Below are 23,323 nucleotides of genomic sequence, written 5' to 3' on the forward strand. Positions count from 1 at the left end.
TGCCTCTCCGCCCTTCCTACCCTCTTACGTGGGCCTCTTGACTACACTTGGCTCCAGAGAGTCCGTTCTGCTAGGCTTCTGGAGGTTTTCTGGGTTATTTAGGCAGGTGTGGGTGGAATCTAAGTGATCAGCAGGACAAGGTGAGCCCAGTGCCCTCCTATGCAGCCATCTTTCACCGGAACTCTCCTCTATAATTTTTATTGTCATCTCACTTTCAGTGTATTTGTAATATGTGAGAATCCTTGGTAAAGGTCATACATCTCCATACTTATTCTGCATCTGCTTCTGCCAGGTGCTCCAAAGGATCAACTACCCCAAATTACTTTTGAGGTATTTCAGCTTGAGATTTTTACACTAAGTAATGTACATTCAAATCATAACCTATATAAGGGAAAGCCCAAGATTATGAATGCAAAGAAACTATTTTTCTCAACCCAGAGACCAGGGTGAAACAGATAAACTTTGTCATCTACCTGGATTGATGGGCACATTTTTTTTCTATCCTATTCTTCAATGGACTATATATACCCTTCAGAGATTCAGCTTTAATCTGGGTTCAAAGAACTCTCCACCTCATATAGGGCTCAAGGCCTTGTATCATATCACTGAGTAGGTGAAAGCCAAAGCTGCTAGTCATAAGACTAGCATATCCCTAGGGCTTCCATAGCATACCTTGAATGGTTTAAATTATCAGTTCCTTTTTTTGTGTGTGTCTGGGTCCTGGTAATTTCCATTACTTATAGATAGCTCATTAAGTATTGATATTCAAACCACAATGAACTATTATCTAAACATGTCACATATTTCCAAGAATCCATACCTTTCCTTGAAGGTCTTGTTATTTTCTCCCATTCTTTGCACGGCAAACTTCTATTTATGCTTCACTATCCTTCAAGAGTCACCTAAAATTGCATCTTAGAAAAGCCTGCTTTGCAAGGCTGGCCCTGGGTACTTGAATGGTAAACAGCTCTCTGTACTAATATAAAACTTTCCCTGATGAGAATGACTCACTGTGCCTAGAGTGGCTTATTCTGAACACATATTTTCTTTCTGAGAGGCTGAAATTTGGTATGCATCAGACAGACAGTGTTTAAAACATATATAAAAAAACTTAGACACTTGGGTCTCTAATGAATGAGCTTCTTTGGTAGATGACACTTCACATGTTATCATAACTTATTTCTGAAGAAATCAGTACATCTCGAGTGACTCCACTGGGAGAAGACTCTTGGAAGGTTATGCCTGGTTTCCTCTGGACTCTACTCTATGTGCCTTTTCCCTCTGCTGATTTTGCTTTGTACCCTTTGATTGTAAGAAATCACAGACCTGAATATAACTATATGCTGAGTCCCTGTGAATCACTGAACCTCAGGGTGGTCTTGGGGGCCACTGACAAATAGCTTATCAAGCAAATGTTAACTAAACTCCATTCTACAATTAGTCAACTGACCAAATAACAAATTCCTTTAGGGAATTCTGCAGTTCCACAGATCACACATAACTTCAGCAATGGTTACCTACTAAGGGTAATTTATCTAAGGTGTAAATGTTAGCAATAAAAAATGCTGGCAGTAAGTTAGTAACAATGTGGTAGCAAAAAAAATGTGGTAGCTAGGTAAGAAGTCTTGGATAGATGATAATTTCTGTGCAAATACAAAAGATTCCATTTGAATTTTGATCCTACTGGATATAATCATAATACTTTACAGTAATGTCTAAAAAACTAAAAACTGGTTTAGAAATACAAGGGCTACTCCAGTTAATGAATATCCTGAATATCTAATTAAAACTTACAAACAGGTATTTTATGTTGAATATTCTTATTTCATCATCCACATGGATTAACTATTACTTCTGTTATAACCTTGTCCTTATATACATGACAAGAAAAAGTAAATTAATCAAAGCAACTCCTTAATATCCACTCTGGATATCACAAAATGTTTACAAGGTAAGGCACAAAAGGAATACAAATGAACAGCAACAACATTACCCGTAATTTCTTGAAGCACATTTTTCTAAATATATATGTAACTACATTTGCAGCAAGATACACAGCAGTTTTATAAGGAAAAGCATATCTCTAAAGTATTATGTATCTATATAGTACTAGTAGTAGAATGTTAAACTCCACGAGTGCATTTTGTTCACTGATATAACCCAAGCTTCTACAGCAGTGCTTGGCACATAGTAAGCACTCAAATAAATATTTGTCAAATGAATAAAGGTGGTTTATTAGTGCTAATTTTATGCTCCTATATCACATACAAGGATTCTGTCACAGAAGTTTATACCCATATAATAAATTACAGACATTTTATAGTGTAAATGCTCACCAATGAAGCTTACTCTAAAAATAGTGAAATAATAATGAATTGAATACTTTGTAGTTTACATAGTCATTTCCTCATAAAAAGACTGTCCTTCTAATAAAATACTGAAAAATAGAAATAGGGATGCCATAAGGTTAACTTAAAAGACGTATTCAAGATATTGCTTCTGAAAACATTCAGAAAGCTACTCTAAAAAGAAACAGCAACTCACTGAAAGTAAAAATGAAATATGCAGTGAAAATCATAGCTCAATTATAACCATCTACTTAATTAATATTCATTTCAAATTCTAAATGCAACATTTTAGACCTTTAATCCTTCCTATTTAAGTTTTCTTACATTTCCTATGAGAAAGTAATTATATATAACTTTTAATTTTTTTAAGTTGATTTATATATTTTGAGAGAGAGAGAGAGAGAGGGAGACTGCCTAAGTAAGGTAGGCACAGAGAAAGAGGGAGAGGGAACTCCAAGCACGCTCCGTGCTGTAAGCCCAGAGCCCGACAGGGGGCTTGAACTCACGAACCCTGCGATCATGACCTGAACCGAGATGAACAGTAGGAGGCTTAACCAACTGAGCCACTGAGTTGCCAAGAAAGTAATTATTTTTGTAAAAAGCTACACAATACCTATTATATGTGTCTATACACTATGATCTACTCAGCCTTATCTGGAGTAATCTAGATCTAAATTACAAAAATATGAGATAGAGGAAAAGCATGAATGGGGAAAGGGCAGAAAGAGAGGGAGGGAGAGAATCCCAAGCAGACTCTGCCCTGTCAGCACAGAGTCTGATGCTGGGCTTGAACTCATGAACTGTGAGATCATGACCTGACCCTAAACCAAGAGTTGGATGCTTAACCAACTGAGACACCCAGGTACCCCCCAAAATAGATTTTTATCATCAATTTGTTCTGGAAAATATTTCTAATAAACTATACATGTACACAGCTGAAGAAAATATAAGATACATCTACATATGAATGACTTCTATTTGACTGTACCCACCTAAAATGTAAAGACCTTAGACAAGCGGTCAAAATTTGTCATTTGGGACTCACAACCTTCCCTATCTGCTTTTAAGTTCATGACATATAGTCAGCCACCTACTCTCTGCCCCAATTCCTTCCAACCATTTTTATATGATGACATATATGGAAAACAATACTATTTACATAGCAACCCAGAGAAAATGGAAGAAGTTGCTCATTTCTAGAGGTGACCCAGCTACCTCAGTACCCACTTGTACTTGTAAGTGACAAAGGGATCAGTACCTCAGCATACTTTTATTTAACCCATTTATAGCACAGGATGAGCATACCCATACCAATTAGTCTACTCTCCCTCTTCTCCTAACCATAAGTTACAAAAAAATTTCAACAAGAGTATTTTAAGAAAATCATTCCTAGGACCACATAAATTTTAAGCTATTTATTTACAATTATGAGACAACTGAGGAGAAATTTAAATGAAAAAGAGCTTCTTAATAAATTCAATTACAACTATTCCTTTACTATTCTTAGAAAAGTATTCTTTAAATCTAACTGGAAGATGAACAGTGACAATAAACTGCCTTCATGGGACAACAGCAGAGAAGAATAAAGAGGAAAATTTTGTAATTTAATTTTACTATTCCTCTGATTTATAAGAGAAGGAAACAAGGGTCTGGGTAGGCTAAAATCTATTCCAAAGAGGTACTGAAGACAGAAATGCTTTATATTTTTTTAAGGTTTTATTTTAACTCCAATTGGTTAACATACAGTGTAATATCCATTTCAGGTGTACAATATAGGGTTTCATCACTTTGATAAAACACCCACTGCTCATAATAAGTGCCCTCCTTAATCCCCATCATCTATTTAACCCATTCCCCCCACTCACCTCCCTACGGTAACCATCATTCTCAGAATGACTTATTTCGCTTAGCATAATACACTCTAGTTATATCCATGTCATTTCAAAAGGCTAGATTTCACACTTTTTTATGGATGAGTAATATTCCATTGTGTATACATATACACACACATACACACACACCACCTCTTATTTATCCATTTATCTGTTAATGTACACTTGGGCTGCTTCCATAATTTGGCTATTTTACATAATGCTTCCATACACATAGGGTGTATGTACCCCCTGTGAACTACTTTTTTTGTATTTTTTGGTTAAATACCCAGTAATGCAATTGTTAGATCATAGAGTAGTTCCATTTTTCACATTCTGAGGAACATCCATACTGTTTTCCAGAGTGGCTACACCAGTTTGCCTTCTCACCAACAGCGTACAAGTATTCCATTTTCTCCACATCCTCAGCAGCACCTGTTGTTTCATGTGATGCTGATTTTAGCCATTCTGACAGTTATAAGGTGATATCTCATTGTAGTTATGATTTGCATTTCCCTGATGGTAAGCGATGATGAGCATCTTCTCAGGTGTCCACTGACCATCTGTATATGTTCTTTGGAAAAATGTCTGTTCATGTCGCCTGCCCATTTTTTAATTGGATTATTCATTTTGGGGGTATTGAGTTTTAGAAGTTCTTTATACATTTTGGATACTAACCCTTGATCAGATATGTCATTTGCAAATATCTTCTCCCATTCCAAAGGCTGTCTTTTAGTTTTGTTGATGATATCCTTTGCTGTGCAGATTTTTATTTTGATGAAGTCTCAATAGTTTATTTTTACTTTTGTTTCCTTTGCCTCAGGAAACATACCTAGAAAGAACTTGCTACAGCCAATGCCAGAAGACTTACTGCCTGTGTTCTCTTCTAGAATTTTTATGATTTCAGGTCTCACAGTTATGTCTTTGATCCATTTTGAATTTATGTTTCTGTATGGAGTAATAAAGTGGTCCCGCTTCATTCTTTTGCATTTTGCTATCCAGTTTTCCCAATACTGTTTGTTGAAGAGACAATGTTCTTCCCGTTAGATATTCTTTCCTGCTTTGTCAAGGATTAACTGACCATGTAGTTATGGATTCCTTCCTGGGTTTTCTATTCTGAACACATTTATCTATGTGTCTTTTTGCACCAACACCATAATATTTTGACTAATACAGCTTTGTAATATAACTTCAAATGAGGAATTGTGATGCCTTCAGCTTTCCTTTCTTTATCAAGGATTCTTTGGCTATTTGGGATCTTTAGTGGTTCCATACAAATTTTAAGATTCTTTGTTCTAGCTCTGTGAAAAAATGCCTTTGGTATCTTGATAGGGATGACATGAAATGTGTAGATTGCTTTAGGTACCATAAACGTTTTGACAATATTTGTTCTTCCAATTCATGAGCGTGAAATGTCTTTCCATTTCCCTGTGTCCTCTTCAATGTCTTTCATCTGGATTTCATACTTTCCAGAGTATAAGTCTTTCACCTTCTTGGTTGACTTTGTTCCCAGGAATCTTCTTGCATTTGGTAAAATTGTAAATGAGTCTGAGTCCTTAATTTCTGTTTCTTCTTCTTCATTATTGGTGTATAGAAATGCAACAGACTTCTGTACACTGATTTTGTATCCTGTCACTTTACTGAATTTAAAAGTTACAGAAATTTTGTGGACTCTTTCAGGTTTTCTATATAGAGTATCATGGCATCTGGAAATAGTAAAATTTTGACTCCTTCCTTGCCGATTTAGATGCATTTTCTTTCTTTTTGTTGTCTATTTGCTGTGGGTAGGACTTCCAGTAATATGCTAAATAACAATGGTGAGAATGGACATTCCTGTCTTGATCCTGACCACAGAGGAAAAACTCTCAGTTTTTCCCCACTAGTGATGATATTAGCTGTGGTTTTTTCGTATATGGCCTTTATTCTGTAGAGGGATGTTGCCTTTAAATCTACTTTATTGAAGGTTTTCATCATGAATGGATGCTGTACTGTGTCAAATGCATTTTCTGCATCTACTGAAATGACCATATGGTTCTTCATCCTTTCTTTTATTAATGTGGATTGATTTGTGAATGCTGAACCACCCTTGCACCCCAGGAAGCCATCTGGCCCTGGACTTCTGTTTGCTGGAAAAATTTTGATTACTGATTCAATTTCCTTGGAGGTTATCAATCAGTTCCAGTTTCCTATTTCCTCCTGTTTCAGTTTTGGTAGTTTACATGTTTTTAGGAATTTATCCATTTCTTCCAGATTGCCCAATTTATTGGCATATAGTTTTTCATAATATAATCTTATAATTGTATTTCTGTGGTATTATGATCTCTCTTCTCTCATTTGTGATTCTATTTATTTGGGTCCTTTCTCTTTTCTTTTTGATAAGTCTGGCTAGGGGTTTACCAATTTTATTAATTTTTTTCAACAAGCCAGCCCCTTCTTTCATTGATCTATTTAGTGGGGTGTTTTTGTTTTGTCATCTGTATCATTTATTTCAGCTCTAATCTTTATTATTATACTTCTTCTTCTGGCTCAGCCTTCATTCGTTATTCTTTTTTTTTTTTAGCTCCTTTAGGTTTAAGGTTAGGTTGTGTATTTGAGATATTTCTTGCTTCTTGAGGTAGGCCTACATTGCCATATACCTTCTTCTTCTGACTGCTTTTACTGCATCACAAAGGCTTTGGACCACCGTGTTCTCATTTCATTTGTTTTAATATATTTTTTTATTTATTCTTTACTTTCCTGGTTGACCCATTCATTCTTTAGTTAGATGTTCTTTAGCCTTCATGTATTTGTGGTCTTTCCAAATTTCTTCTTGTGGATGTCTTCTAGTTTCATAGCATTGTAGTCATAAAATATGTATCATATAATCTCTATCTTTTTTGCACCTGTTAAGGCATCATTTGTAACCTAGCATGTGATTTATTCTGGAGAATGTTCCAGGTGTACTTAAGAAGAATGTGTATACTGCTGCTTTAAGACTCAGTGTTCTCAATATATCTGATAAGTCCATCTGGTCCAGTGTGTCCTTCAAAGTCATTGTTTCCTTGTTAATTTTCTGTTTAGATGATCTGTCCATAAATGTAGGTGGGGTATTAAAGTCCACTACTCTTACTATATTATTATCAATTAATTCCTTTGTATTTGTTACTGTTTTATATTATTATGTTAATTTTACAGAGACAGAGTGCGAGGGGGTGAGAGGGTCAGAGGGAAAGAGAGAGAATCTTAAGCAGGCTCCATGCTCAGCACAGAGTCCAATGTATGGCTTGATCCCACAACCCATCAGGACCTGAGCCAAAATCAAGAGTCAGATGCTCAACCAACTGAACCACCCAGGTGTCCCATTAACTGTTTATATATTTGAGTGTTCCAAGTTGGGGGCATAAATATTTATAATTGTTAAATCTTCTTATTGGACAGACCCCTTTATTATGATATAATGCCCTTTCATCTCTTGTTACAGTTTTTGGTTAAAACCTAGCTTGTCTGAAATAAGCATGGCTACTCTGGCTTTCCTTTGATGTCCACTTGCAAGATAAATGTTTCTCCATCCTCACTTTCAATCTGCAGGTGTCTTTAGGTCTAAAATAGTCTCTTGTAGGCAGCATGTAGATGGGTCTTGGTTTTTTATCCATTCTGACACCCTAAGTCTTTTGATTGGAACACTTAGTCCATTTACATTCAGAGTAATTACTGACAAATATGAATTTAGTACCATTTTATTACTTGTTTTGCCAATGTTTCTGAAGATTTTCCCTGTTCCTTTCTATTCTTTGTCAATTTTGGTCTTTCTTTCCCAAAGTGTCCCCTTCACATTTCTTGCAGGGCTAGTTTAATGGTCATGAATTCCTTTAGTTTTTGTTTGTCTGGGGAACTATTTCTCTCCTATTCTGAATGACAGCCTTACTGGATACAATATTCATGGCTGCAGATTTCTCCAACTCAACACTCTGAATATATCATGCCCCTCTCTTTTGGCCTGCCAAGTTTGTTTAGAAATCTCCGGCTAGCCTTATGGATTTTCCCTTGTAAGTTAAAGACTTCTTTTGTCTTGCTGTTTTTAAGATGTTTTTATCACTATATTTTGCAAATTTAGTTAGAATATATCTTGGTGTTGGGCCTGCTTTTACTGGTTTTGAAGGGAGTTCTCTGTGCCTCCTGGATCTGGATTTCTGTTTACTTCCCAACATTAAGGAAGTCTTCAGCTATTATTTCCTCAAATACTTTTTCTTCCTCCTATTCCTTGAAGAGTGAAATGTTTATTAAGGAATCACCAAATTAGTTCAGCTGCAGCCCAAAACCCAGCCATACTTGTTTGAACTCAAGGTCATTTACCTAGGTGGCACCTATCTCTCTTCCCTTTACAGTAAACTGCTTTGCTACATGATTCTCAAGTGACAACTATTTAGAGCTATTTACACTGTTCTGTCTTTAGATATTTGCTATTTCAAATATTCAGATTTTTAGTCCCAGCTTTGGAATTCCTAGACACCCAGTCAGGCAACACTAGGATATATGGGGCCTTAACACTAACCCTTCAAATCAAGATATAGGTCAAAGCAACTTTAGCCAGTAGAAAATTCAAAGATGTTCAGCTGTGGGATACCTGGGTGGCTCAGTTGGTTAAGCGTCCGACTGCGGCTCAGGTCATGATCTCACAGATCAGGAGTTTGAGCCCCCGTCAGGCTCTGTGCTGACAGCCCAGACCCTGGAGTCTGATTTGAATCCTGTCTCCCTCTCTCTCTGCCCCTCCCCCATTCATGCTGTCTTCCCCCCCCAAAAAATAAACATTAAATAAACTTCAAAAGACATTCAGTTGTATGTACATTCATGCACAAGAGAAAAAGAAAGAGAAAGCAAAAGAGGTGATAAGCTCTGCATGACACAGGGAAAATTTAAAGTATACAACTATAGATTATGAAGAATTACAAAGGAAAAAGCCTAAACTATTAACACTACTTTCACTGTACAGAGTAAATTACAACCATACTTGATTATAAGCAATGTTTCTAGTCATTTATATGTAGTTAAGTGAAAATACCATGGTGGTTCTGAAATTAGATGTGTCTAGGTCTGAGTCTCACATGTACCAATCATTTATAAAAATAAAAATTATCAACAGCATTGCAAGTCTACTCAAGAATTAAGCTAGCTAATGCATGGAGTGAAAACAATACAGCAATCAGTTTATATACACATACATAAACACTAGTTTTTCTTTCTTCCTTTCCTCTTAAATACCAGAGAGAGCACAATGACTTGCTTATAATTAAACATTCACCAGATACTTGTTATTATGTGACCTGATTATTCTAGATGCTTACAAGTTGAGGAAAGATATTCCTTTGAGCAAAAGAGTAAGGATAATTAATAACTGAGACAACCATGGCCATGATATTTTCTAAATCAATGTTCCATGATAAAGGCAACATTCATTAGACTCACTTTCTTCCAGCTTTAACGAAACTGAGGGATTGCTTCCCGTTTCATCCACATTTCCATCACCACCCCCTCGAGATCTTGAATTCCAGACTTTAATCACTTCAACATCATTGTCACTGCCACTTCCACTTGAGCTACTATCTTTTTTTCCTTTTTTACCCTTTGTTTTCTTCTTTCTAAAAAAGGAATAAATTTAAACTGTTAGGAAAGCATAGTAAAGACACAAATGCCAATTATGAGAGGACAATCAGCAATTAGGGATTTTAAATGTGTTAACACAGGACACAAAAAGTATTCAATTTACTTTGTATAATCATCGGAGCTTAAACTCATGGAAGTTTCATCAGAATCTGAAGCTATAAATTCATCCATACTGTCTTCATCAAAGTATCCCTAGAGGAAAAAAAATGATGAATATTTTAATAGTTTATTTCAACTTCTATTGAAAATTATAATGATATTTATTTTATCTAAGGATAAATTAATTTTCATGGGACAAGAAAGAGCTAAGGAACTATCATAGATTAGAAAAAATAAAGGAGACAGGATAGATATGCTTACTAAATGCAATGTGAGGTCTTGGATTGAATCATGGAAAAGAAAAAGGACATAAATACAAAACTGATGAAATCCAATTAAAGTCTGTTGTTTAGTTAATAGTATAGACTCAATGTTAATTTCTTAATTTTGGTCATTTTACCATGGTTATGTAAGATGTTAAGAATAACATTTAATACCTCTTCCATAATCATAATGCATTCTAACATACAGAAATTAACTAGAAATAAAGTTGAATTACTGTACCACAAAGCAAAAGAAAATTCAAATATACAGTAAGTTTATATAGTTCAACATTTTTCCTAAAGTTATTATGCTTCCAACAGATACCTTTAAGGTTACCTGATTTACCTTATTTTCTTTGCTAATGTAGTCCAGCTGCAAACACCAAGGATGAGTCCAGATTCTACTTAACATCTGAAAATCCTGGAAAAGTTTTGCACCTGCCTTTCCTCTTCCACCTTCACTGCTATTACCTACACCTGATCAATAAGAAAAAGCAGTTAATGTTGAGACATAAGAATTCTCTATGTTGGGAGAGGTGGGCAGAGATGGGTTAAAGAGATGATGGGGATTAAGAAGGGTACTTGTCATGATGAGCACAGGGTGATGTATGGAAGTATTGAATCATTACATTGTACACCTGAAACAAAATTTACACTACATGTTAAAAAACTTGAATTTAAAAAAAAACTCTTGTTTTAGACAAAGCCTTTCTGTATCCAATCTTTTGACAATTCTTTCCAAATATTCTTAAACAAAGAAATGTACTCCTCAAAATTATGTTTTTCATATTAAAAACATTAGATTTCTTCTGCCCAGAGTAATTTCAACAAAATCACATTTTTCTATGAAAGTGAAATAAAAATGAAATGAATGCACATTTCACTAATATGACAAAATTAACAAGGGAGTAAGATGCAAAACAAAGCCGATTAAAAGACAAAAAGCATTTAAACTAATAACATATTTTTCTGTCCAGTTTCAAAAGATGCAAATTCACCAGTAATTAGTAAATCTTGCCTCCACTCATGGCAAGAGAAAATTTAATCGTATGAAACACTAAATCTGGTACTGATTATTCTGTCTTATAAGAGGTATTTCTACTAAGTATGATAGAAATCACTCTATGAAAATGAAGTTATCTAATTTCTTGATATACAACTTTCACAGCATTCCCTTATAATTTTTTCATTTCCATAATGTAAGTGATACTCTTTCACATTTGTCTTTAGTGTGTCTCCTCTATTTATTACTTTTTAAGTACAGCTAAAAAGATACTATGTTGATCTTTTCAAAGAACCAAATTTCGGTTTCAATGATCTCTATTTTTTTTCCTCCTTTATATTTATTTATGCTCTAGTCTGTATTCTTTCCTTCTTTTTACTTGCTTTGGGTTTAGTTTGCTCTTAGTTTCTTAAGGTAAAAGGTTAGATTATAAATTTGAGATCTTTCTTCTTTTTAAATTATAGGCATTTACAGTTGTAATTATCCCTCTTTAAGCATGCTTTATTTGCATCCCATATTCAAGAACCTTGTGTTTTTGTTTTCATCTGTTTCTAAATATTTTTTAATTTCCCTTGTGATTTTTTCTTTGGTTTATTGGCTATTCGGGGCTGTGTAATTTAGATGCAATTGTGAATGTTCTAACTTTCCTTTTGTTAATGTTTTCTAATTTCATTGCCATGCGGTTAAAAAAAATATTGTGTGATTTCATCCTTTTATATTAATTGAAACTATTTTAAAGTGTAAAATATGGTCTATCTTGGAGAATGTTCCATGTGTACTTGAGAGGACTGTGTACTCTGCTGCAGCTAGATGGAGTGTTCTACAGATATCTGTTAAAGTCTAGTTGGTTTATAGTGCTTTCCAAGTCTTGTATTTCCTTGTTGATCTTCTACCCAGCTGTTCTATCACTGAATGCCATATGAGTCTTTAAATTAATGTAAAGGAAAGAGGGATTAAAAAAAAAGGTAATCGAAACTATATCATTTTATTCTCCAACAAAGACTTAAAAGCCTATTTTTGTTTTGTGGGGGAAAAATTACTCTTGCAAATAACATAAATATCATCTATTATAGAGAAATTTTATACGACTTCTTTAGGCCTAAGACAGAAAAAGGGAGAAATTAATTTTTTTAATGTTTATTTCTTTTTAAGAGAGAAAGAGGGAGAGAGAGAGAGAGAGAGAGAGAGAGAGCGAGCAAGGGAGGGGCAGAGAGAGGGGGAGACAAAGAATCTGAAACAAGTTCCAGGCTCTGAGCTGTCAGCACAGAGCCCAACGTGGGGCTCGAACTCTGAACTGAAAGATCATGACCTGAGCTGAAGTCGGACCCTTAACCAACTGAGCCACCCAGGTCCCCCAAAAGGGAGAAAATTTTTAAAGGGAAAAAACTTCTACCGAAAAAGGGAAAAAAAGTTTCTTCTATCTACACTACTGACTTATATTAGCATTGATATTCTTTGTGGGGAATGCGAACCACATAAAAAACATATGCTAATAAGGTAGCCAAATAAACATCCACAAAAAATGTTGTCTACTCAAAAAAAGTACTATCGTTATTGAATCATTCTATCTTTAAAAAAATTTTTTTGACTTCCAAATGACTTTATTTGGAAAACTTGCCAAAAAAGGTTAGGTGAATACATAATGAATTAAGCAGGGCAATCTGTTATTCAACCTCATTTACATCCATGGTTTTTACATGAGATGTTATCATGGGGTCTGAGGTAAACTAATAATGGTCTCCCAAATATATCTACATTGCAAACCTAGGCACCCATGAGTTATTCCTTACGAAAAAGGAACTTTGCAGATTCAATCACGATACGGGGCCTAAAGTAAAGAAGACCATCCTAGTTGATCCAGGAGCGTTCAATACAACCACAATAGTTCCTATAAGAGGCATCCAAAAGTGAGAGTCGGAGAAGGTGATGTGGTAACATAAACACAGATTGGAGTGATACACTTTCAATATGGAGAATACAGGCAGCCGCCAGAAGCTAAAAAAGACAAGGAAACATTTTCCCTCCCTAGAACATCCAGAAGGAACCAGCCCTGCTGACTTTAGTCCAACGACACTAACCTTGGACCTCCAATCTCCAGAACCATGAGTTGTGTTTTAAGCCATCAACTTGATGGTAGTTTTCTGCAGCAGCAAGAGGAAACCAATACAGCATCCTAGTGAAATGTTTATCAAACCCAGTGCACATAAGAATTACTTGGGCAATTTGTTGTACAGATCCTTAAATTCTATTCCTATAAATTCTGATTTCCTAAATCTGTGATGAGTCACAGAAATCTAAACTTTCTAAGAAGTTTCTCAATGCTTGCACTGCAAATTAGGGTACAAGTCAAAAGAAGAATGGTTGGGGAAAACTCACTGCTTCAATTAGTATCCTAGGGCTGCCGTAGTAAATCACTACAAACCCAAAATTTTAACACGACAGAAATATATTCCCTCACAGGTTGGGAAATCATAAGTCAAAAATCTGTCCTGAGTCAAAATCAGAGTCCACAGAGTCACACACATTCACTCTGGGAGCTCCAGGTGAGGATTTGTTCCTTGCCTCCTCAAGGCAATTCCCTGACTTGTAGCCACATCAATCTTTGCCTCTATGGTCACTATGTTGCCTCTTCTGTGTAGATCAAATCTCCCTGAGCATCTCTCCCAAAAGACACCTGCAATTGGAATTAGGGCCCATTTGGATACTCCAGGACAATCTCCTCATCTCAAGATCCTTAGTTTAATCACCTCTGCAAAAATCCCTTTTCTTATAAGGTAACACAGGTTCCAGAAACTAGGTAAGATCTGACCTCTCCAGGTGGCCATCATTCAGCCTATCCCATTACCTTAAGTGTCCTTCAAGGTTATTCAAGGATGAAGACAGTAGAGCTGAAGTAAACTTTCCAAAAATACAAGACTAAAAGCTTTTGATTCTTTACAAATTACAATTCTCCTTTTGATTCTTTACAAATTACAATTATACTATTAAAACCCAGTCTCAATGGAGTATTCTGATGATCAATTAGCTATAATAAACAGGGAACTGGAGATGATCATAATAAAATACCAGGGACTATGTAAATAAATTTTATACAGTTTCCCCAAGTCCTGAAAATCATTTCAAATCATTTTCCACATAAATGATTAAAAAGGGTTGGGAGTAGTTTGGCCACTAAGAATTTAGAAACACCTTTTAGGATTTCTACATTGCTTTATCACAAAATCCTTACTAATAAAATAATTCCTTTGTACCATTCTCAGAAATCTGATTTTCTCACCTCCAATGTTCCTTCAGTCAACCGTTAAGAATCAAGGCCATTTATAACATAACAAAACTTTATGAAAGCCTGAAACCCAAGCAATAACAAACTACCAAGAGGTGCCCAGAAGAATTCTACATATAATGAACAATAAGTGAAAAAAGAGTATCTCGTGGATATTAGTTATTCCACTGCCTCAATACTTCAACACAGGCCTTAAAACGCTGACTTTAAGGAAATGGCTGTTACACCTGTTCAAGTCTAAATTTAAATCTTATAGTCATACCACATTCTAATTAGCCACACAGTATAGAAATCTCACAAAAAAACTACCACCCTTGAACTACCATGCAAAGTCCACTAAAATTGGTTAACATTCTTTGGGGTATGCATATTTTATTTCGTAGAAAGTAGAAGAAAGAAAGGAGCAACATTTTAAATACTATAGAGTTCCCAGCTCATATCATCAAATAGCCCATCATTAGCCCAAATTCCTACTAACTTTCAAGTTAAGGGTGCTTCACAAAAACAGACACTCAGATCAATGGAACAGAACAGAGAACCCAGAAATGGACCTACAAATGTACGGCCAACTAATCTTTGACAAAGCAGGATAGCCAATGGAATAATGACCGTCTCTTCAGCAAGTGGTGCTAGGAAAACTGGACAGCGACATGCAGAAGAATTAACCTGGACCACTTTCTTACACCCTACACAAAAATAAACAAAATGGATGAAAGACCTAAGACATAAAACCCTAAGACAGGAAGCCATCAAAATCCTCGAGGAGAAAGCAGACAAAAAACTCTTTGATCTTGGCCGCAGCAACTTCTTACTCAACACGTCTCCGGAGGCAAGGGAAACAAAACCAAAAATGAACTACTGGGACCTCATCAAAATAAAAAGCTTCTGCACAGCCAAGGAAACAATCAGCAAAACTAAAAGGCAACCAACAGAATGGGATAAGATATTTGCAAATGACATATCAGATAAAGGGCTAGTATCCAAAATCTATAAAGAACTTATCAAACTCAACACTCAAAAAACAAATAATCCAGTGAAGAAATGGGCAAAAGACATGAATAGACACTTCTCCCCAAGAAGACATCCAGATGGCCAACCGATACATGAAAAAAATGTTCAACATCACTCATCATCAGGGAAATACAAATCAAAACCACAATGAGATACTACCTTACACCTGTCAGAATGGCTAACATTAACAACTCAGGCAACAACAGATGTTGGCGAGGATGTGGATAAAGAGGATCTCTTTTGCATTGTTGGTGGGAATGCAAGCTGGTGCAGCCACTCTGGAAAACAGTATGGAGGTTCCTCAAAAAATTAAAAATAGAACTACCCTACGACCCAGAAATTGCACTACTAGGCATTTATCCAAGGGACACAGGTGGGCTGTTTCAAAGGGACATATGCACCCAAATGTTTATAGCGGCACTATCAACAATAGCCAAAGTATGGAAAGAGCCCAAATGTCCATCGACAGATGAATGGATAAAGAAGTTGTAGTATATACGTACAATGGAGTATAACTTGGCAATCAAAAAGAATGAAATCTTGCCATTTGCAACTACGTGGATGGAACTAGAGGGTATTATGCTAAGCGAAATTAGTCAGAGAAAGACAAATATCATATGACTTCACTCATATGAGGACTTTAAGAGACAAAACAGATGAATGTAAGGGAAGGGAAACAAAAGTAATATAAAAACAGGGAGTGGGACAAAACATAAGAGACTCTTAAATATGTTGAACAAACAGAGGGTTACTGGAGGGGTTGTGGGAGGGGGGACAGGCTAAATGGGTAAGGGGCTTAAGGAATCTACTCCTGAAATCATTGTTGCACTATATGCTAATTTGGATGCAAATTTTAAATAAATAAATAAATAAATAAATAAATAAATAAATAAATAAAGTTAAGGGTGCTTCAAGCACAAATTATAATATCAAGGGATCTCAGACTAATAATATCCCCAGACCCCTAGCAGAAAAAAAAAAAACAAACAGCAAATCCTTTCTGGACTAACCAACCTTTATCCTGGGCCTCAAAGAATTCCCACATGTTAATACCCCCAAGGGATACTAGGAACTTATGGTCAAAAGTACTTAAACACACATGGAAACAAGGCAGCATGCTTGAACTGACAGAAATGAGAGAGATGAAAGATCTATAAGGATTTCAGAAACTGGAATAATCAGACATAGACTATAACTGTTTACTATGTTTAAAGAAAATTTTTAAAGACAGGGGCGCCTGGGTGGTAACAGTCGGTTAAACGTCCAACTCTTTTTTTTTTTTTTTTTTTTTAATTTTTTTTTTTTTCAACGTTTATTTATTTTTGGGACAGAGAGAGACAGAGCATGAACGGGGGAGGGGCAGAGAGAGAGGGAGACACAGAATCGGAAACAGGCTCCAGGCTCTGAGCCATCAGCCCAGAGCCTGATGCGGGGCTCGAACTCACGGACCGCGAGATCGTGACCTGGCTGAAGTCGGACGCTTAACCGAAAACGTCCAACTCTTGGTTTTGGCTCAGGTCATGATCTCAGGATTCGTGAGTAGGAGCCCCATGTCGGGCTCTGCACTGCTGGTGCAGAGTCTACTTGGTATTCTTGCTCTCTCCCTCTCTTTCTGTCCCTACTGTGCTGTCTCTCACTCTCTCCCTCTCAAAATAAATAAACTTAAAAAAAAAAAAAGAAATGTTAAAGACAATCTTGAAAGTACATGTAAGGCACAGGAAATCATAAAGAACGAACAATTAATTAGCTGGAAGATAACTGAATAAAACTTCTGTGGATAAAAAGTAAGCCACTGAGTTTTTTTTAAGTTTTATTCAGATATAGTTCACATACAATTTACCACTACAATTCATTAGTGTATTCACAGAGTTGTGCAACCATCACCAAAATCCAGTTTTTAAAACATTTTCATCACCCTCAGAAGAAACCCTGCACCCCTAAGCCATTATCCCCCAATTTCCTTATTTCTCCCACATCCCTAGGAAACCACTAATCTACTTTGTCTCTACAGATTTGCCTACTCTGGACGTTTCATGTGAATGGAATCATACAACATGTGGTCATTTGTGACTGGCTTCTTTTACTTAAGCATATGTTTTCAAGGTTGATCTGTGTTGTAGCATGAATCTGCATTTTCTTCCTTTTCATGCTGAGTAATGTTCTATGATATGCATGTACCAAATCTGTTTATCCCTTCACCAGTTGATGGACATGTTGTAGCTCTTAACTATTATGAATAATGATGCTGTGAATATTGGTGTATAAATCTTTTGTGTGCACAAGTGTTTTCCTTTCTATTGAGTATACACCTAGACATGTAATTCCTGGGTTATATGGTGACTGTATACTGAACCTTTGAAGGACTGCCAAATTGTGTTCCACATAAGTTGCACCATTTGACATTCCAGACCAGCAACACACAGAGTTCCAATTCCTCCACATCCTTACCACTTGCTGTTTTTTAATTTCTTGGATTATAACCATCCTAGTAATAAAATTTATCTCACTGTGGTTTTGATTTACATTTCCCTGATAGCTTGTTATGCTGAACATCATTTAGAGCAGTGGATCTCAAGCTGAGGGTACATGAAATCATCTGTAGGGCTTATAAAAATGTAAGTGCCTGAGCCCTACTCCAGATGCACTTAATCAGTCTCTAAAGGATGACACTTGGACCCATGCAATTTTAGACACAAAGCATATTACTGTTTTCCATTTATAAGAGTACAATTCAGTGGCATTAAGTATAATCACAATGTTGTGCAACCATCACCACTCTCCATTTCTAAAACCTTTTCATCATCCTAGAAAGAAATTCTGTACCCATTAAAAATAACTCTGTATTTCCTTCTCCCCCAAATGCTGGTAACTACTACTCTCTGCCTCTATGAATCTGACTACTCTAGGTACATCTAAGTGGAATCAACAGTATTTGTCCTTTTGTGCCTAGTTTATTCTTTGGGGCTCATTAATATTGTAATGTGTCAACATTTCCTTTTTTAAAAATTTATTTATTTTGAAAGAGAGAGAGAGCGAGCATGCATAGGAGGGGCAGAGTGTGTGTGTGTGTATGAGAGAGAGAGAGAGAGAGAGAGAGAGAGAGAGAGAGAGAGAGAGAATACCAAGCAGGCTCTACACTGTCAGCACAGAGTCCCATGCAGGGCTCAAAACTTACAAACCGTGAGATCATGACCTGAGCTAAAACCAAGAGTCAGACGTTTAACCAAATGAGCCACCAGGCGCCCCAGCATTTCTTTTCTTTTTAAGACTGAATATCCCATTGTGTGTGTGTGTGCGCGTGTACATAAAGGAAAATTAAGAGGGCTTTAATTTCTTTGAAATTCATTAAAAGTCAGTCTTATGACTTTAATTCTGTAAATATTAAATCTATTATAAGTTATCACTACTAAAATTAACACCAAACTATTGCTGGTATAAAAAGCAAAATTTAAATGAACTTCTTAAAACCAAGTACAATCTAAAAAGAGTCAAATATAGAAACAAAAGAAATTTTGGAATGTGTAACAGAAAAATACCAAACATTGTAAATACAAGTGAGAGAGATGGGTGATAGGTTTCTAGTAAGAATCAAGATACCTTTAATAGAACCCATGTGGCCTTTTATGGACATTTTTCTCAAAGGGACTATTAAGTCAGGTTATTCTACTTTAAGGAAAAGAAAACATCACATTTAGTAGGGTGGAACCCCAGACCTTTTCACAATTAAAATATTCATGGCACCAGATGAGAATTTAACAATCATACTTTTCAGAGTTTGAAGCTTTTAATAATTAGTACTTTAGATATTTACTATCAATTAAAGCCACAAAGAATAAAGCCCCCTTAATTCTTAAATATTGCATTACCCTCAAAAGAGTACATTTTAAGGTCTATATATGAGCCATTAACATTTTGCTATTGGTTATTAAAGACAACTGATTCTCTGATACTTGGAAACACAGTAGCTGGCATTTTCTCTAAGATAAAACAAAATTTTAAATGGAAAAAAAGGTAAATTAAATGACCAAATTTACTACCTGTTATTACTCAGATATAAATGAAAGGTAAGTCTGGATATCCCTCTCTAAGTACATAGTAGCTCTCTCATTGGAATAACATTTGGTTAATTATGTCTAAAATTTTTGTCATTCAAAACACAATGGTACAATAAAACTAACAGTTTCTGACTGATATACAAATGAAAATGTGTGCCTTCCAGAAGTGATTTTCAGGACGCCTGGGTGGCTCAGTCGGTTAAGTGTCCGATTTCAGCTCAGGTCATCATCTTGTTGTCTGTGAGTTCGAGCCCTGTGTTGGGCTCTGTGCTGACAGCTCAGAGCCTGGATCCTGCTTCGGATTCTGTGTCTCCTTCTCTCTCTGCCCCCCCACCCCCCACTCATGCTCTCTGTCTCTCAAAAATGAATAAATGTTAAATTCAGCAAAAAAGCACTTCTGTAAAACACTAACATTCAAATCCTATTTTCCCCAAAGCAAAATAATGCTTGAGGACCATCATTATTCTGTTCTCTAAAATGCCCTGCTGTTAAAAAATTAAAATAAAATAAAATGCACTGCTAATATGAAGAGTATCCCTTTACTGATACAAAGCATCGTTTTAATATGTGTGTACATACTTCCACCTTCTATTATTTTTTTGATCAATTATTTTATTCACAATGGCTAATGGGTACTTTCTAACCTGTATCGCCTAAATAAACCTAACGTATCACTTGGTGAAAGTTACCAGAATGAAGTGACTAAGAAATAAGAAATCTCACTTCAGACCGGAGGCTAGGTTTTGCTCTGTGAACAGCGACAACCCTGGGCACACAGTCATGGACACACACACAGACACATGAGCTTACTGATGATAACATTAATACCTATCCATTGTGTTTTTTAAAAGCCCATAGAAAAGAATAAGAAGTATTCTTATCTAAAAGATCCTCATAATGAAACCACCAAAAAACCAAAAAACCAAAAACAATTTCTGTCAAGCATTTTCATGTATTTTAGGCATTTGTGTATATTTTTATTATAATGTTGGGAGCATAATATATGTCCTGCCTTGCATTTTGCTTTTTTTTTTTTGCCTTTTATTATTGTGGTTCAATTTTTTAAATAATACACTGGACTTTTATATATTTTCTCTTACATTACTCACTAATAATTTTCCTGAAATAAAGCTCATTACAAGCTAAGAGCATTATTCAATATACTGTGTATGTTTTTTTCACCAGTTTGCTCCTTAGTTTATTTTGACAATTTAGTGTTTTTTAAATTAGAAATAATTTGTGCTTTTACAAAATAATCATACCCATGTTATTCAAATGCACAATTGAAAAAAAAACAAATGACATGGTAAAATTACTAAAACAATATCCTTCAGAAAAAGAATGTCTTTAGAGAAAATATAAAAATAAACTAAGCATATTTGTTACCTGTTAAGTGATCTAAGTAGTACTGATAGAGCTTGCACTGAATAGGAGTCATTCTCACAGCTAACACATATTCATGTTTTGGAGGCAAGAACTTTGTTAACGCTGTATAATCTTTCCTCTGTAATTAACAAGAAAGATAATGAAAATTAGTTAACCTAAATATATGAAAGGAATTGACTGTTCAAAGAATTATCATTGCTTGCAACTAAAAGATATGCATAAACAGGTACCAAACATACAAGAAAGCATTTTCTTAAACATATTTACCCTCTTTAATCACACAATGATCATCATATGATTGTAATTATTATATTTCATATGACTATACAATATGATGTATTGGTAACAAGAGACTGCAACACACCAGGCAGGTTTTAAATTGAAGTGGTCATATTACCAACCAAGTAATTTATGTTTTCAAATGGTCTCCTCTATATAGAAAAAAGAAAGAAAAAACGTGGTAAGGGGATATAGTAGGCAGTGTTAAGAAAAAGACTTGCTTTAATCATACACTAAAAACAATGAATCAAAGTCTGATGCAGTCTGGGTTGTCCTTCGGGTAAGATGTGCCAATATACCAGAGAATAACACATAACTTTAGGGGAACTGTTTACCCACTTGAGAAAGCAAGCCATGTATAAACACTCTTGAAACCATTTAATTATAAGAACAAGAAATAACAAACACGAATGTGCTAGATACAAATGACTACTAAACCAGGAAAACATTGCCTAGGTAGCAGCAGCAATACAAAAACAGAGGAGTTGCTAGTACCTGTGGCTAACCTGAACAAACAGAACGACTGCCTTATATGATGGTAGAATATCCAGCCAGGAAAAAAAAAAAAAAAAAGAATATCCAGCCAGAAGCACAGTCTATCTCTAAAGATTTGTTACATCTTTGTGGCTATGATTAATATCTAGTGTCTGAAGAAAATGTGTGGATCTTAAGATCTACTAACTGCTGGCTCAAACTCTATATACTTATTCACTCACCAATAGAGGCTCACTAAATATCTGTATGTAAACAGTACTAACTAAGCCATTCAGGTTATTTTATTACTTCAAATTAATAAAACTGTTTCTTCAGGATTTTGTTAAAAATGACCCTCTCACAATTCATAATTGCATTTCCTACAAATATTTCAAATAAGTGAGGTTCAAGCCACTATACTATAAAATTAAGGTGAGCATAGGAATTTCTTAATCATAATAGCTGTGTTTCTTTTACATACTCCCTATCTTAAAGATGAGAAATCTAAACATTAACATATTAAAATATGAAGCTATACACTTGGCAAATGAATTAATCAAGTATGCTCTAAACCTCACAATGGAACTCTTTTTTTGAAAGTTCAATGTTTCAAAAACTTTTGAAGACAAGGCTAGGAGATTTAACTATAAAACTATATATTGACAAAAGAGGAAAGAAAACATAAAACAAAGTTTAAATTCATAAAACATTTGGGATTGTAATCTAACAAAGCAACGATATTTTATTATATGGAATATATTTGTACCTGAACACATCCAGCTAACATCTCATAGAGAATGTGAGCACGCTTTTTCATCACTCTGACATCTACCATGGTAGAATCCGCACACTGACCATTTTGGATTGGATTTATAAATCGATTCCTGAACTCCTTAATGGATCCCAGCAAATTTTCCTTGATAAAGTTAACCATGCAATGATCTAAGAGAGAAGACATCAGTTCACTAACGACAATAATAGCTAAAAGGGACTCAGATAAACTTTCTGATAAAATGTTCATGTCAAAAACACATGCCATGGAAGCATTAGAATTAAGCTACAAAGAACAAACAGTAAACTGAGTATAGACTAAACATTGGCTATAAGTCAGTTCTGGAACTGGATTTCCAAACCAGATGAGAAATTCAAATAAAACCATCACTATATTCTAGATATGAATGTTTAAAAAAAACACCTAAGAACATTTTATTCTACTTCCCTGTTCTTTATAATAGATATGGAGTATGAAACAAGTATTCTGTAATTCTAACCATGATTTTATGGACAGCAAGGGTATCTAGTGAAAAAACATATATATTGAATCAAAATAACAAAATCAGGTAATAAGCCACTATATCAAATTTTGTATTAACTGTTCTAGTTCCAGAAGCTCTTAATAGAGTTATCAGCTGTCCTATACAATATAAGATCACAATGTGAAATAGCATTTTTTCACCATTTCAATATAAATTAGCAGTTATTACATCAAAATTGATATTTACAGGATACAAAGGACTCTCTTAGAAAATTCTAAGAATATATAATTAGATATTAAAAGTAAGACAGAACATATTCTCATTATAGCATAGCCCTTAAAAAGTCATGAATAAT

At 35.2% G+C, this 23,323-nt stretch overlaps 1 protein-coding gene across 12 annotated transcripts in view; it reads right to left on the reverse strand.

The window, feature by feature from the left end:
- The window catches only part of ATRX (ATRX chromatin remodeler), a 327,458-nt gene that overhangs the window by 85,703 nt on the left and 218,432 nt on the right, over window positions 1-23,323 (reverse strand). For all 12 annotated transcript variants that reach the window (XM_047843355.1, XM_047843349.1, XM_047843345.1 and 9 more), the window contains 5 exons: window positions 22,479-22,654; window positions 20,960-21,077; window positions 10,568-10,698; window positions 9,963-10,051; window positions 9,662-9,834 (listed from right to left, as the gene is read on the reverse strand). In XM_047843355.1, the coding sequence (XP_047699311.1) occupies window positions 9,662-9,834; window positions 9,963-10,051; window positions 10,568-10,698; window positions 20,960-21,077; window positions 22,479-22,654 (687 nt within the window). The remainder of the gene's footprint in view (window positions 1-9,661; window positions 9,835-9,962; window positions 10,052-10,567; window positions 10,699-20,959; window positions 21,078-22,478; window positions 22,655-23,323) is intronic.

This window comes from Prionailurus viverrinus, chromosome X (genome assembly GCF_022837055.1).
Source record: "Prionailurus viverrinus isolate Anna chromosome X, UM_Priviv_1.0, whole genome shotgun sequence".
Taxonomy (NCBI): Eukaryota; Metazoa; Chordata; class Mammalia; order Carnivora; family Felidae; genus Prionailurus; species Prionailurus viverrinus.